The sequence below is a fragment of the Trachurus trachurus genome, assembly GCF_905171665.1.
Source record: "Trachurus trachurus genome assembly, chromosome: 5".
Taxonomy (NCBI): Eukaryota; Metazoa; Chordata; class Actinopteri; order Carangiformes; family Carangidae; genus Trachurus; species Trachurus trachurus.
The window spans coordinates 11,698,424-11,715,112 of record NC_139896.1 but is presented as its reverse complement, the minus strand read 5'-3'; the positions used below and the strand labels follow the sequence as shown (position 1 = coordinate 11,715,112).

Below are 16,689 nucleotides of genomic sequence, written 5' to 3'. Positions count from 1 at the left end.
CTTTCTTTCTTCTTTTTTTAATTTTAGGCTATATCACAGCACATGAGTTCCCCCCCCCCCAAAAAAAGGCGGCCTACATTTAAAAATGGCTTCATCTGTATCCTGGAGCAGTAAATGGGACTAATCAGACAGATAGGCATCACATCACAGTGATATATGTTTAATATAGCTTGTATTGATATGTAAAGTGTGTGTGTGTACCAGTGGTCTGGCCAGGAGACTCCCTCCAGTGCCAAATAGGAGCCTATATTGGCTGCACCGCTGCAGCGCGTAAAACGTGTAAATATTTCTCATTCCCTGCGCCTATCTGTCTCTATCAACCTGCGGGATCTCTCCCCCCGCCCGTACTCACCCCCCCACAAATGATGCATTAGATGCATTGAATGTATTTGTTGTGCAAGTTTGAAAAGGCGGCGATAATCTGGGAGTGAGAGATAAGGAACACCAATTTATTCAGCAGCACTTTGGACCCCGCTTCCAGCCTCGGTCGGTGCTGACACCCCCAGCAGTTTGCTGATAACGATTAGGCCATTTATTATCTTCACAGAGAACAAAGATTGCGTGGTGCCGATGAAATATTACCCCTGGTAATAATCAGAAGGAGAAGGGCCCTGGCATCTAATGCAGTGTGCATATAATATCGTCCCTGACTAAAACTGTGCGCGCACACGCACACACAGCCTATACACGCGCGCACGCACACAGTCTCGTGCAGAACATACAGAAAATTGATTAACAAAACAAGTGCAAGTGGACACAAATATAATATTAAGCAATACTGTTGTGAATTTGATTCTATGATACAGATTATCAGTTTTTAAGAAGAATAAGAAGAATATAGATGATGATGACAGTCTAAATGTGCTGGTTGTCATATTCCTACCGGGCAGTGGCTTCAATAAAACCATCAATATAAAATGTGTAAAACACTTCATTATTTATTTGACCATCTGCTTTGAACCTGATTGATAACATAATCTGAAGGACAGATCACAAAGACCACACTGTCATCATTTCAAACTAATTAGATTCTTGTAACTAGTAATTTCAAAGGCTGTAAATGCTGACTCAAGTGCTTGCGTAATCTAATTATTTTAATAATAAATACAATACTGTTGTAAACGTCAATAATAGCTACAGAAGTTACACTATTTATGCTGTTTTTGAAGAAAGCATTTCCGCCATCTTTTCTATCCACACAATGAAATGTACAAAAAAAAATATCTAAACATCTGTACGTGTAGGTTTGAGTCAGATTTTTTTTTTTTTTTTTGGACAAACCCAGTGTTTCGCCTCCTAGTTAACAGTGTTAACCAGTGTTTCCGTGAACAACCATGATGTGCCAAATATCGATATTTCCAGCCCTCACATCTCTGCTCTGGTGATTTTAAACACTGAAACAAATGTTATTAATTCAGTCAGACTTCGTTTCTTTTTCTCTTTCTGCCTTTTCTTTTCTTTCTTTCTTTTTTTTGTGTGAGTGTGTGTCTGTGTGTACACTCTGGGGAGCACGAGCCCCCGAGTTGCAGCCGGGGTCCTCGCGCCTCTTGCACCTGCCTGGATCTGCCTGCGCCAACGCACGAGCACAGGTCGCGTGCAGGAGATTTTAGGGGCTTTGCATGTTTTACAAAGTTGTTGTGAGTGTGTGGTGGGATATAAAGCACGAGGAGGTGGGGGAGGAGAGAAATCTCGGTAAGTCAATTAGCACCGAGTCCGTCAGACCTGCCCAAATTTTACAAACTGAGAGTGAGACAGACAAAAGGCAAATATTTAAGAACATGGAATAGCCTATATATTGGCCTATATGATCCACTTAACGAGGCAGTGATCAAATAACAGTGTCTACAAATGGCGTTTTTTCCCTTTTATCCAGCTAATAATGTAAAGCAAAAATGATCAATTATTTAGCTTCTTTATTATTTTACTGCCCTATAAAGAGAAAACAATGAGTTAACCCCTCATCTTTACCATTAACATGCAATATAGGCTACTTTTAGACTTTAAGTAGCCTATATAATGGTAATAAGAAATACTAACAACACCATAAAGGCTATGGTTGTAGCCTACACTTGATCAAAACAAAACAAAACCACGTTAAAAGGCTGGTGCTGTGGGTAAGGACTGGGTTACAGGGTATTGATCACCTCCTGGGAGCAGGTAGCAGGTATCCTGCTGCTGCTGATGCTGCCCAGTTTCTGTCTATTTAACCGGGACCCGGAAGACGAGCTGCTGCTGCTGCTGCTGGCTGACGTGCCATTACGTTGCTGTGTGGCTGGCTGCAGCCTCTCACACGGCCACAGAAGTTTGTGTTCACATTCACACAGAGGTTCGGATACAACGAGAGGAGGCGCGGACACACACTCACTGTTCACTGTTCACTCACTCACTCTCACACACATACACACCGCTGCTCTCTGCCAGGTGATGACACCACCGACACACACCTACTCCTTCACGCCGTCTCGACAGCAGCTTTAGAAGCGCAGAGGCTCCTCTTGTCCGTCTCTCTGGACACATTTTTTTTTTTTTTACCCCATCGGTCGTTTTTCTCTTTGCGCCGTTATTTGTGGAGAGTCGCTCCGTGGCTGTCGCACCGAGCCGGATGGATCCACTCTGAAAGCGCAGCCTCATCTCACCGGAGCAGGTCAGTCAAAGTCAACTCCAACATTTTTTACGCATTCGGATTTTACATTTTATGTAGAATTTTTTTTTCTTGTTTAAAATTATAAATAATAATCCAAGCTAATGGAAGATAAAGACATGTCAATTGGCTTACTGAAATAAAACCTACAACAGCAACAAAAGGTTATTTTTCTGCAACATTACTCGAGCTGGCTCCCATGAATGTCAAGGAAAGACGTCGGTTTTACGCTTTGTTAATGACATTTCCCTTCGTGGTGTGCGGATATTAACTGTATAAACTCCATAGCATCTGCAGCAGCAGCGGCGCAATATTGAATTAACCGTGTGAAGCACATCAGTAAGCAGAGTTATCTACTGTAAACAGGCGTTACTGAGCTCTGCTACTTTTGTTGTATAGGCTATTTATTCACACAATCTGATTTTCTATTCGTAATTTTAGATTAGTAACTTATTTTATTTTCTAAATGACCAAAGCAATGAAAAAATGTCCAAAATAAATAAGTAATGCATCAAAAATAAAGTACTAAAATATTGTAGTTTCTCTTTTCATGTGAATCCTATCGAGTTACAATCTTTTTTTTTTTTGTGATTTTTTTTTACGTGGCCCACTTTATGTTGCCGTGGGCAAGGTGCTGCTGTATTCCTGGAATAAACCCCTCGATCACGAAATGGATTAGTGTATCATCAGCATGATATTAGTGACGACAAAAGTATTCAATTGTCACGGCTTTAAAATGCATAATGACTGGAGCAATCCTCTTTCATCTGCAGAAAGAGCAATCACACCAGCACAATGGTGGAGCAGAGACAGGGGCGGGCTGGGGTCTCCACAGGCATGAAGGAGCTGGAGTCAGTACATGGCACTTTTTTTTTTTTTTTTTTTTACTATTATTATTACCAGCCTCTCTCTCTTTTATATACCTGTGCTGCTTTATAGACTGTGATTCAAATGACACAGTGATTGTTGAGTGTAGCCAATAGGTGAAATCTGAATATGTTTAAAGAGATGAATTACTCAGTTGATGGATGAATTTTAACACGGCTGACTGTGTGTGGAGGAGCTGGCCGTTTCTTATCAGACAGTTTTTCTATGTGGAACCATCTCAGCATTGTGGTGTGTGGAGAACCTCTCCATCTGATGTTCTGTATTTTATAGTAGGCCCAAAAAAGAGGTTCAGGCCATGAACCTAAGAATCATCTCATGCTCTGTAATCTCTTTTGTCGAGTGTGCAGAGCAGACCATGTGTGACGTCCTGACCTATTCTGAAATGTTATTATTCGGAGCTCTAACTGCTTAAATGGGAGTGAGTGCTGCTCTCATAGCAGCATCCAGGCCCCCTCTCTGTGCAGTTATATGGTCTTGCGTCTGGGTGCTTGTGTCTATAAAGCCCCCCGGTGCCCTGACTTGAACTAATTAGCCGTGAGTAAAGGGGACAATAATGCTTCAGCTGGTTTGTGTCATTCTCTTCTCTCTGGCTCTGCTTATCTTCACAAGCCCCACTGTGGCTCTTCACACACACACACTGAAACACACACACAGTCAAGCACACACTCACATAGCCACACACCTCCACTCGGGATAATGATGGATGACCGTGCCCAATGGGAACAAACAGGTAGATAAAGCCAATCCCATTTAATAACAGCATGGATCGGAATGATAATCTTGTTGTTCATTAGCCACTGTGGCTGCACAGCCATGCAGTTGTTGCTTGCACACAGTTCTCAAACCAGCACACGAGGTGTTGTGAGGGGGGGGTGTGAGGTAGTGTGGGATAGCATCCCTATAGGTGAAACAATACTGCTGTGTCCTTGAGAAAGACAAGAGGGAATGCACCACCACCACCACATCACCATCACCTCCACCAACCCTCCCAGACCCACTTGCATCTTTTGTTCCAGCGCAGATACAAACAGGATTAATGAAGGTATAAATTACAGAGGGCTAAATCATGCTGAGTAATCCATTTGGCAAACATGCAAACAACAATGGGCACGCTGCAACTAGAGCCTGAGCCTGACCCACTCTCTGAGGCCCCATGGTTAACAACAGAGAACAACACAGGCTGCTGACCACTGTGGGCTATGATGACATGTTACAGTGTGAAGACATTTTTTTTTTTTAAAAGAGAGAAAAAAAGGCTCTTTCTAGCCTGAAGATCAAGAGCATCTCTGGTAATCCATTCAAGCTCAAACAGAGGGAGTCGTTGTTGTTGTTTCAGGTTCAAGTATGTGTGGCGGCGATTAATCTGTAGCATAAAATTGCATGTTTTCATTGGACATATTGTGCATTATCATTGACTCTGTGAGTTATAAACAGAGCATATGAATATAAAGGTGAGCGTGCTCTCTCTCCACCTGCCCACTGCGGCGCTTCTCTCCACTGGAATGTCAGTTATTCAGGTAACCAGCCCTCTGCTGCCCCACATGCACTAATTTGTTGATTTAAGGAGTTGACAAGCTCAAAGGGCTCAGCTCATCAACTCATGGCCGCTGGCAACACGCCAGTGATTTAATGACTTATGACTGACACACACACACACACACACACATACACATTCACTCTGCAGTAACAGTGTGAATTGTCGCCCTAATGACCAGCACGGAGGAGTTTATTATAAGGGCTATTTGTTTTTGTTTAGTTTTTTTTTTTTACCTGGAGACATTGGCCCAGGTATCAGCAGCCTCACGTGACGACCCATCGACCCCCGCTGCAGACTCCCACCCACTGTGATTCTGTGACGTCAGGTCTCGGCGTCGGCGTGGCGGCCAGTGTGTAGGCCCCGAGCACCCTCCAATTATTCCCTGTCAATCACACACATAAACACACACACACAGAGACACACAGCAATAACATCAATGTACAATGCACTTTTTTATGAGTATCGCCTTTACTTAAAAAAAAAAAAACGTGACTCTCCATGTCAGTGATGATGACAATGATGATGAAGTTTGCTGAATTAATGCGCCTCAGTTAAGACTTGTGATTTGTGTTTTCATTTGCATTGTGTGTCTCTGAATGAGGGCGTTAGCAGCCGCTTTGATGAGCACCAATTGGTTTTTTTCATATAGAAAATAGGTGAGGCCTCGCGCCCATCCCTGGTGCCGCCGTTAGATACAAGAGACGCCGTTAGTATGCAAACTGCGCTGTCCAAGAGACAAAACCCTCTGTTTTCACAGGAGGAATGCCCTGCTACTAATTAAAGACAATTAGGCTCCGCGGACAATGGGGCCATCTTCAGGGTCATAAATCGACTCCTCCTCTGTTGGTTTAAGAGGCGCTGAAAACCGCTGTTTATTTACATAACAGCACTAAGCGAAAAAACAACACTATAGGCTACAATTATTGATAGTGATGCAAACCGAGTTTGAAATGTTAAAAGGCAAATAAAAGCAAATACAATATTCAGCTTGGAGCGAATTTGAAGTCGTTTCTAAATAAGAAAAATGTCCACAATAGTTTATATCTTTGTAGGACTCATACAGGTGGAGGCGACCTACAGCATGATTACATTTTTTACATCACTATGTCGTAGCCTATATTGTGTAAAAAAAAAAAAAAAAAAAAAAAGAATTCCCCTCGTGTTAAGTGTCTGTCTTTATGCTGAGAACTGTCGCTAAAAAAAAGCAGATTATCAGGCACCGATTGTGCATTCAGTGTGATCTTCATGAGAGAGAAAGAGCCGGAGAAATTACACCGCTGATTGATAAGTCTTTTAGTTTTTTCGGTGCAGGGAAATGGAAATTGAAAGAAGGAGAGCAGGGATGCAGCGAGCCAATTGTGGCAGGGCTGACTGTGATTGGCTCAGAGCGAGGCCCCGCCTCATGTGGCTTGATATGGGAATTTACTGGCGCCAGCCGCATCAGTCTGCGCCACATCTCATTAATGAGCCTGAGCACTGCACGGATCAGGAGGTTTTACACATCCAAGCTGTATTTTCCGTCAGCTGATCGAAATTTGCAACAGGTACCCAGAGGAAACATGTCTTTTTTCTCTCTCTCTCTGTCTGTATGCGGGACACGGGATACATCGCCTCGACACTCACTTTGTGCACTTTGTTTTCGACCTGTAATCACAAGGAGCCTTCAGTGTGCAGAGTTTATTTAACTGCTAGATAAAACATATATAAAGAATGCTTATTCTTTGCATGGAGGGGGAGGTGGAGCGGTCGCCGTGTCTATGAATTAACATTTTGTTTTCGTCTCATTGCAGGTAGAGTCCTATATCTGAGGAGAAAGAAAGAAAAGAAGGAGACCGGGTTATTTAAGGATTTCTATTTCTGAAGTAAATAAACACAGCCAAGACTTTCACAGCTCAGGAACTATATTGTAAGGAGGATTTAACTGCAACTTGGAGGTAAACATAGCCTAAAAGTAGCCCCCCGACACACAGAGACGCATTCAAAGGGGGAGAGAGGAGACGGCTCAGCTCAGCTCAGCTCAGCCATGGAGGTCGCAGCGGCCGATCAGTCTCGGTGGATGGCGCACCATCACGCAGTGCTGAACGGCCAGCACCCGGACTCTCACCACCACAGTCTGAGCCACAACTACATGGAGCCCATGGCGCCTTTACTGCCCCAGGATGAAGTTGACATGTTTCTGAACCACTTGGACTCTCAAGGGAACCCCTACTACACCAACTCCCGGGCAAGGGTCACCTACAGCCAAGCACACGGTAAGAAGATGCTGCGGTTTTATACCAACAACCTTCAATCTGACGAGTTGTGTGTGTGTGTGTGGACATGTGATGAGGGATTATAATTATGGTTTTAAAAAATTACATTTATTGAGGCTTTGCTGAAGCTTTTTTTTTTCTCCATGTAGCCTAATTATCAGTGAACACAGTGTTTATTATATGCATGCGATCTGAGTGTGTGTGTATGTGTGGAGAATGTGTGTGTTAATTTAGTGCAGTTAATATAAGCTCAACAATTCACACATTGTCCAGTTATTTGCTTTAAAAAAAGAAAGAAAAGAAAAGTCCTTCTTGGTATTTCTGGGCCGATTCTCCCAACATAAAAGGAATTTCTAGCGAATGACAGCGAGAGGAAAGGGAAGTATGTCATTTAACCCCTCTGTGTTGGGGCAGGGGTTGTGGAGAGAGAGAGAGGGAGAGAGAGAGGGAGAGAGAGAGAGAAAAGCACTTCCCGGATATAAAATAAAAACCGCAAATTTACTTATAACAATCTTTAGTCCGCGGGCTGCAGCCGATGAAAAGATAGGGTCCTGACCAGGAGACACTTTTTGCTGTGTTTTTGTGCAGCCAGGCCCGAGTTACCTCTGTAGCTACTGGGCGACATGACTGAGCCTACTGTCACCTAACGGGAAATATATATATATATTTTCGTCGTTGTTGTTGGGATAACTGATCGGTTGTTGGAAAAATCTATTATTTTAAATCGACAATCCTTCCAGTATTTTATCATCAAGTCTACATCTGAGAAACTAAATGTCGGACTTGACTAATCTTGAACATTTGTCAGGTGAGAGCTTTCTGTTTCTGTTGTGCTTTGCAAACTAAAGACTGGTGTGTTGTGTAGGTCGGAGGCATTCAAGTAGAATAAAAATAATAAAATAAAAATAAAAACACAGCAGGCGGTATTAAAATAGATTATTTTCGATTTCAGCTCGTCTCACTGGGAACCAGGTTTGTCGACCACACCTCATCCACAGTCCCGGGATTCCCTGGCTGGACCCGGGGAAAGCAGCGCTGTCCGCCGCCCACCACCACAACGCATGGGCGGTCAGCCACTTCAGCAAACCCGGCCTGCACCCCACCGGCTCCGGCTACCCCTGCAGCAGCAACACCGGCACGGCCCCGGTGTCGTCGCTCACTCCGGCGTCCCACTCCAGCCCGCACCTCTACAGTTTCCCCCCCACCCCTCCGAAAGACGTGTCCCCGGACCCCGGCCCTACCTCCCCGACCTCCACCTCCACCAGGATGGACGAGAAGGAGTCGATCAAGTACCAGGTGCCGCTGACGGACGGCATGAAGATGGAGAGCTGTAGCCCCCTCCGCAGCGGCCTGGCCTCCATGAACAGCCAGGCCGCGGCCACTCATCACCCCATCCCCACCTACCCGTACTCGCTGCCCACTCACGACTACAGCGGCAGCCTCTTCCACCCCGGCAGCCTGCTCGGCGGGTCCTCCTCCAGCTTCACGCCCAAATGCAAGAGCAAAGCCAGATCGAGCTCAGGTGAGTCTCTATATGTGTGTTTGTCTTTCTCCCTCAGCTCAGATCAAAGATCAGACGGATAAGGCCTTATTATTAAATGGTTATGGTTTATTCTGCTGGGCAGTGGAGCATTATACACTCTGTCTATCTATCATCAGGAGATAATGTCTTATTTGTAGCCTACTATTATTACAGCCTGATACTGCCACATTGTTTGTGTACGTGTGGGGACTGCCATACGGGGAATTTACCCAAGTATTATTATTAATTTTTTTTAAATATTTTTTTGTCGTCTTGAATTTTTTTGCTGATGTCACTTCTGCATTGTTGCTGTGTGGTTCTAGGTATAGATACTCACTCCTGAGAAAACCTGCCCTGTCATATCTGATCTGTCGCCTAAATGTCTCACATTGAAACCCGTCAGACTAACTGGGGTCAACTGTTTACTAAATGTCCAGTTAAGGTCACTACGTGCGCGATTAGACGTTTCTGAAGTAGCCTGCTCTGCTGTGGCGACTGAAGAGAAAAAGGAAGTGGGAATACATCTAATTAAACTAATTGATTTATTGTAAATATGTTGAAAAAAAATAAACGTACTATTCGCGTTTATTAAAGATAATTAAAAAAAATAAAAAGAGCTCGTCTCTCACATCTCACAATAACTTTACATCAACTTATCCAACTGTCTTCTGACTTGATAATGAAGCGGCCTCTTCTTCGCGCTGTGGGTTTGTTTTCTTTAAAATGTGGCGTTTATTGCACTTAGAAAATGAAGCAGTCACGACGCCCTGGCTCCTGCCATATCCTGTATACCTCCAAGTGAACAAATCACGACCTCCACCCCGCCCACCCGCTCTCCCCAGTACTAACAAAGCACAGGCTACAGAGCCCTGCTGTTTGTGTTTTTAAGCATGGCCTTGGCCCAGTGCACTGACACAAAGTGCAGGCAAAACCAAGTCCACAGTTGATCTGCTTTTATGTGTAGATGAGAGCATATTTAATAACACTGTCACTGTAGGTCTGGAGACCAGTGCACTGCAGTAATCCTGATTAAACATGCACATAATTGGTGTTCCTCTCTTACCTAAAATCCTCAAAGCCGAATCAAATTGTTTGCAATAAAACACACAGCCTATTTTCCTGACTGTCTGGACCAGCACCTGATTCAATATGCTGCATGTGTTGGGAGTAATATTTAGACTTTATGCCTGACATTAATGTGCAGACATTTGAAAAACAACTCAGTCTACTAATGGCTCTGTAATTTCCCTACATTGTTCCAGCTGTTGTACTTTGGATTAATGGACAAAAAGTAACAGCAGACGTCTTAAGACTGTCGACAAGTTGCTTCAAAATGCAGCTGTGTAATTATCATTATTGTCATCCATTGTCCCCATCCATAAGTGTTTTTTTTTTTTTTTAAATACACCTGAGGGACGCTCACTGGCTGTTAATCTGTGTGAATGTGAGCTGTTGTTGCAGAGAAATGTTATACGCTGACATTTAAAAAGAAGTTGGCGAGACTGTGCCTGAATCAGTAACACAAACATATCAGCCACGGCATTAAAAAGACTCTTATCTATCAAAGTCGATGTCCAGTGCCAGTAACGGTGATTGACTGTTGTACAAAATGCCACAATGACATTTCAGCTGTCAGCACACACACACACACGCACACCTTACAGTAGCGTGGCTTCCTGTTGAACTAGCCTCAAACCAGAATTGCCCCCCCCCCAATTCTTCTCCACCCTAACTTTACTTTTCTTATGTAGCTTTTCATCTTCCTTATTTGGTCTTATTTCAACACTATACATTGCTTAAGGCATAATTCAGCAGTCATTGGTGGTGAATAAGTAAAGCGTTAATGATCTTGCTTTAATGTGGTCGTTGGACTTACGAAACACTTAAGAGGAAGAAAAGGGAGGTACAAAAAAAAAAAAAAAAAAGAAAAAGCGCCGAGGTGCATTTCAAAAGGAACATAGCTTTTTGCTAAGGTCAGATTCCATTGTCGAGCGAGGGTGGGACTTTGGGTGTCGCTAGCATTATAACAAGAATAATGAGAGGATGCTCTAGGGAGAGAGGGATACTTGAATTAAATGAATCGGTCGCTTTAGCAACAGGCTGTTTGAAGTCAGTCGAACCTGTATGGGAGAGGTGAAACGTGTGGGAATAAGTAAAAAAGCAGGTTTTTCTATGCAGGAATGCACATGAGAGGTCTCTCCCCCCCACCCCCCACCTCCCTCTCTGGTCCCAGTCCCAGTTTGAGAAGAATAGAAACGTCACCAAACTCACGTCAAGACTTTAACACCTTTTCTATATTATTAATTGCAAACAACTGGCATGCAAGTGCAACACGGTCCGGCACATTTAATACCACCTCCGCACACGTATGTTTCCTCTCATGGGTGCCCACTGAGGTGATGAATAATGTAGTTTTAATTTGATGGTGTGTCTCATTCTTCTTGTTGGACACCTCTGGACATGTTCTGGCTGTCTGTGGCCTCCCCTCTCTGGATCGGTTTACATAGACGTGTCTGTGTCCATGACAGCCACGCACACTTTGATGCACCTCCTCGCTCATATGGACGTCGTCCCCGTCGCGAGGCAGACTCGGACTTCATATTACAGTACAGGGGCCATCTGGGGTCATGCAAGTGCTTGTGCGGTTGCCCGGTCGGGACAGCTGTTGCTTCTGACTGAGAGTGAATTTTTTAATTATATAAAATTCTCCTTGTCTCTTTCTCTTGAACTATATGCAGAGGGCCGTGAATGTGTGAACTGCGGCGCCACCTCCACCCCTCTGTGGCGACGGGATGGTACCGGCCACTACCTGTGCAACGCCTGCGGACTGTACCACAAGATGAACGGCCAGAACCGACCACTCATCAAGCCCAAACGCAGACTGGTGAGTTCTCACTCTGCTTGCTTTTTACTCTGGGACAAGGCACCCAAATATGAGCACAAAGCAGATGCCGGCAGCACAATTCCAGGAAAGTTATATTTTCCCTATGATCTTCCTGGAATTGTGTGTCCCTCTCACCCCCCGATGATCCGCCTTCATGGCCTGTTACAATACTGCTACTATTGCCATTGTTCCTGCTATCATTATTGCTGGTACTTCTGATACTGTTACTGATACCAATGCCCATGCTGCTTTAGTTAACACCATGCTCGAGTAAATGAAAAGCAGCATGGACACACAACGTTGGAGTTGTTGTTGGTGTACCAACGCTCCACAGCAGCAACGCCACTTCTGAAGCTGGAGACTTTTCCATGTGGCACGATTTAGCCTATTTATTTTATGGCTTTAAACATCTATCTATGTATCTATCTATGTATCTATCTATGTATCTATCTATCTATCTATCTATCTATCTATCTATCTATCTATCTATCTATCTATCTATCTATCTATCTATCTATCTATCTATCTATCTATCTATCTCGTCTTATCTCTCCTTATCTTTTATCTTATCTCTTTGAATAGCCTCAATTTAAAAAATCACTTTTAAGGTTATTATTTTTTACAGTAGCCTATCTTCTGTGCCGTTCATTACTGAGCTAAAAAAGAAAGTTTTGTTTTTACGTTTTTGCTCAAGTGTTGTTTTGACAGCAAACGGGGGAAAAAAAATCAAGGTACTTTGTTTAGAAATATATAATAATATGTTTTTAAAAAAGATTAATTAACACTATTTTGTTGTTCATTGTTCATTGTTTAGTGAATAAAGATAAGTATTCTACTTATACATTAATATTTGTTATTAATAAAATTAAATAGCATTGAGTTCATTTACTACCAGCCTAACTAATAAGGATCAAAATGATAAGGGGGAAAAAAAACAATAAGGGGGAATTAATGTAAATCAATGTTATAAAATTAAATAATAAAAAGTTTGGCACTGGTTTAACCTTTTCACTTTAATTAAAAAGAGATCTGGGATTTTTCATTTACCCATGCAGGCTAATTATGAGTGCGGAGGCTGCAGCCTGGGTCTAATGGTCTTCATTAACATTAGCTGCATGGTCATTTCACTTGCCTATAAATTGGCCGCTATCAGTCGATCGGTGAAGATGTTTCCAATATAATAATAATTTTTTAATTATTATTATCATCATCACCATCATCATCATTTTTTTTTTTTTTTTGGTGGTGTTCCTTAAACCACCTCCACTTCGTCTGTTCCTCCTCGTGAAAAAAGTCCATTACATTTTCCACTGGGTCGGCCCATGTGGCTGTAGCTTTTTGCATTTTCAGCTCAAGTGTTTTTCAGAGTTGTGTTCAAAGGGGCATCCAGTTGTTTCCTATCCGGATATCTGCCCGGCCCAGATAAGGAAGTCAGGCTCCCGGCTGTTTCCGCCCTCAACCAGCGCGCTGCATTCTCTATGGCCAGACTGACATATACTGTAAAGAGATTATCACAACACTGGAGGAGCCGCTTATGTGTGAAGAGACAGACCGTGAGGGGCGGGGATTGGAAAATAAATGGATTTATGTTCCTCTCTTGTTTGTCTTTCTCAGTGGGCAGTGTACAGTCTTATTACGCAGCGGCTTTTTTTTTTTTTTTTTCCAAATTTTTTTTTTAAGACATTTTATTTTGAAATATAGATTTAACATTTCATTTCGTATGAAATCACCGCAGTCATTGTTGTTGTGCAGGTCAATCGCAAAGAGTCCCACCTGAAATTAATTAAAAGAAAAACCTGGATGCTGCTCGTGAAGCAAAGTGCCGCGGGGTTCTTGCGTGTAAAGCTAATGTTTCTTATTATGTGTGAAGAATTGATCCGCAATGGACGCAGGAGCACATTGCCAGACAGGACACCGGGTCTTACACGACTTGTAGCCCAGTTTCCCCGGATCAGGGTAAATAGAGGGTTTACACAAGGCCTCTATTATAACCTGTTAATACCAGCATACTTATTTTTAATTCCATAAATATGATAATTACCGACAGGCGTGCACAGTATAAGGCATTCTCTGGAAAAATGTCTCCATATCTTATTGCGCAAATTAGAAAATTTGATCATGGTCGCAGCGGTCTGCATACATGCATTTTTTTTTTTTTTTAAACAGAGTATTAAGTTTTTTTTTTGTTTGTTTTTTTTTCCAGCCCGATGTTGCTGCTTTTGATGCTTGTTTCTGCTCGTGGTTCTGTGGTTGATGCCGAAACCTCACGAAAATCCACGTGCCGCCGTTTAACTTTAGAAACACTTTCTGTCTGTCGGTGACTTTGTGCTGAGGCAGGAACCACCAGCTCGTTGCATGCGATGTCAGATGTCTAATATGGAGAATCGATGAGTGATAGCCAAGTCTGTGTGATACCGCGAGTGTTGCTTGTTTTTCTTTGTTTTGTTTTTTGTTTTTGCAGCTCGGTGTGTCCGCACTGACCTCCGTGTAGCACCTACCTACTGCCACATGTGAATGGCTCATTATTCATGATGTATTTTTCTCTCTGCTTCCCCTCAGTCCGCTGCTCGACGTGCAGGCACCTGCTGTGCAAACTGCCAGACCACCACCACCACCCTGTGGAGGCGCAACGGGAACGGAGACCCGGTGTGCAACGCCTGCGGCCTTTACTTCAAACTGCACAATGTAAGTAGCCTGGAAAAGGCGCAGAAACTGGGGAAAGGGAGGGAGAGAAGGGGAGGGGGAGAGACTGGTCGTTAACTGGTCAAGTGGGCGGACAGTTTGTATCGATTTAGGAGCAGAGAAACTGTGAGAGTGTGGAGGAGAAGCCTGCTCACCCTGTCGAGCAGAACCCACCGGTCGGTCTTTTTTTATTAATCCATCGTTGTTTCAATGGGGGGCGTTACTCCCAGGAGAGGCTGCAGGGTGGGACTGTCATTCAGTGTAACGGCGTCGGTTACACTGATGAGGATTTGTCTGAGGCTGTTCCTTTCAGCCACCAGCCTGGTCCCTCATCCCCATGTATTCATATTGACCTGGACGGTTCTGTTGGGTTTTAAATGAGACAAAAGCTTAAAAACGCCCCTGACTCGCCTGATAATGGAGCTATATATGCAAAACAGCTGCTCATTATTTACAGCGTTTTTATTCCACACTGGTTTAAACACATGATATTAGACTACCATGAAAAATGTAGATGGAGTAGATCCTAATATGACATATACCTAAAAACGTTTTGGCTCATAAATTTGTAAAACACTCTGTTTACACATCAGTGCAGCTTTTGTCTGCCCCACATTGACCCGACATCCTGCTCTCCACAGGTCAACAGACCCCTGACCATGAAGAAAGAAGGGATCCAGACACGCAACCGCAAGATGTCGAGCAAGTCCAAGAGGAACAAGCGAGTGGGGGACGGCTTCGACGAGCTGTCCAAGTGCATGCAGGACAAGTCGTCTCCGTTCGGCGGCGGGCCCGGCCTCACCAGCCACATGGCCCACATGGGTCACCTGCCCCCGTTCAGCCACTCCGGACACATGCTGCCTACGCCCACGCCCATCCACCCGTCCTTCGCTCACCCCCACCACCACACCAATCGCTCGCCAGTGTGGGCCGAGCCCCACTGAGGCCCCCCCCCCCACATCCCTTCTCCAAGACCTGAACTCCTCATGCCCGTAGTAGGAGCCACCGCCACATCGCCATTAACACTAAAATGGCCTTCACATCACGTCGAGAGCTGAGCAGACTTGTTGCGTCATGTACAGTGGTTCGAAAGTGGGGGGGGCGGGGGACTTTCGGTTGGACTTAATGGCTGAGGGTCACGCCATGCCTGACCTCACTGATGGGACGCTGCAGAGAGCAGGACTTAAGCGGACTCTGTGAAGAGCTAATGTGACGAGGGGCTTCTTAGTCCCGGGGTGACTGAGGCTTAAAGGAATGGAGTGAATGGAGATGCTTGTCATTCTTTTTGCTTATTTTTACTAAGTCACTTTGGTACCCACCTCTCCATGACCCTGTAACAGGAGACTCACGAGAGGTATTAAAAAGAACCGCTGTTCCCACCTCACGACCATCTCATTATATAAGTGAGAGACGTGCACCCCCGTCCCGTCCATCCCCAAGGCTGTCGGGCCACGACTGCTGCGGACAGACAGACAGATGGACTCTTCAGCGCTGGAGGTCTGAAGACTGGCTGACAGCGACAACACACCCGTACGCCCTGTTACCGAGCAGCCAGGCCCAGACTACAATACCCATAAACCAGTGCTCTCCTCACATGCTGGATTGTACACCACCACCACGATGCTCACCTGTTTTTAATAATGGACTTTTATGGAGAAAAAAAAAAGACACAGTAAATAAAAGTGTTTATAAATGCTTAATTGCTATTATTGTTGTTATATTTGATGTTATAATTATTGCTACGATAATTTATTTTCACTCTTTAAGCTTTCGTCAAAGACACATGGAAACTTTTATGATTTTAATTTCATGGTTATTACGTAAAGAAAAACACTGACCTATCTTAGATAAAAAAAAGTCCCTGAGCTGTATGTTTTTATCATTTTTCCATCTCACAAAAGTAAAGGAAATAAAGTTTAATACAGACGTACTGCCTCTTCAGTCGAGTCTCTTGTCTTGTCTTTTCTTCTACACATGTATACGCAAACATATAGCTCTAACCTAAACTCTCCTTTTAATGAAGACTGCTTGATTATTAAAATCATAAGTGATATCAGATGTATCAAGGAAAGCTCTGTGATCCCTAAAGCGTGGTAATGCTTTGGTCAGGCTCCTCCTCTATCTGTGATGGCGCGTTGTTAAGAGAAGGCCTCTTTGTGGAGCAGAGGCCCCAGGCTGGACCATTGTACCCAGACAGCAGTCTCCAGCGAAGGGCTCCGGAGTCACACACAGTCATACATATGCACATTATCACATGCTCACGCACACACGTAGGGGGGGAAA

At 43.9% G+C, this 16,689-nt stretch overlaps 1 protein-coding gene across 1 annotated transcript; it reads left to right on the top strand.

The window, feature by feature from the left end:
- Positions 1-6,522: 6,522 nt before the first annotated feature.
- gata2a (GATA binding protein 2a) lies at positions 6,523-15,350 on the top strand (the record flags this gene model as incomplete). The annotated part of the gene is made up of 6 exons (XM_083972550.1): positions 6,523-6,610; positions 6,857-7,318; positions 8,271-8,840; positions 11,579-11,724; positions 14,284-14,409; positions 15,048-15,350. The coding sequence occupies exons 2-6, from the start codon at positions 7,090-7,092 to the stop codon at positions 15,348-15,350; spliced, it is 1,374 nt and encodes a 457-aa protein (XP_083828676.1). The 5' UTR covers positions 6,523-6,610; positions 6,857-7,089.
- Positions 15,351-16,689: the final 1,339 nt, after the last annotated feature.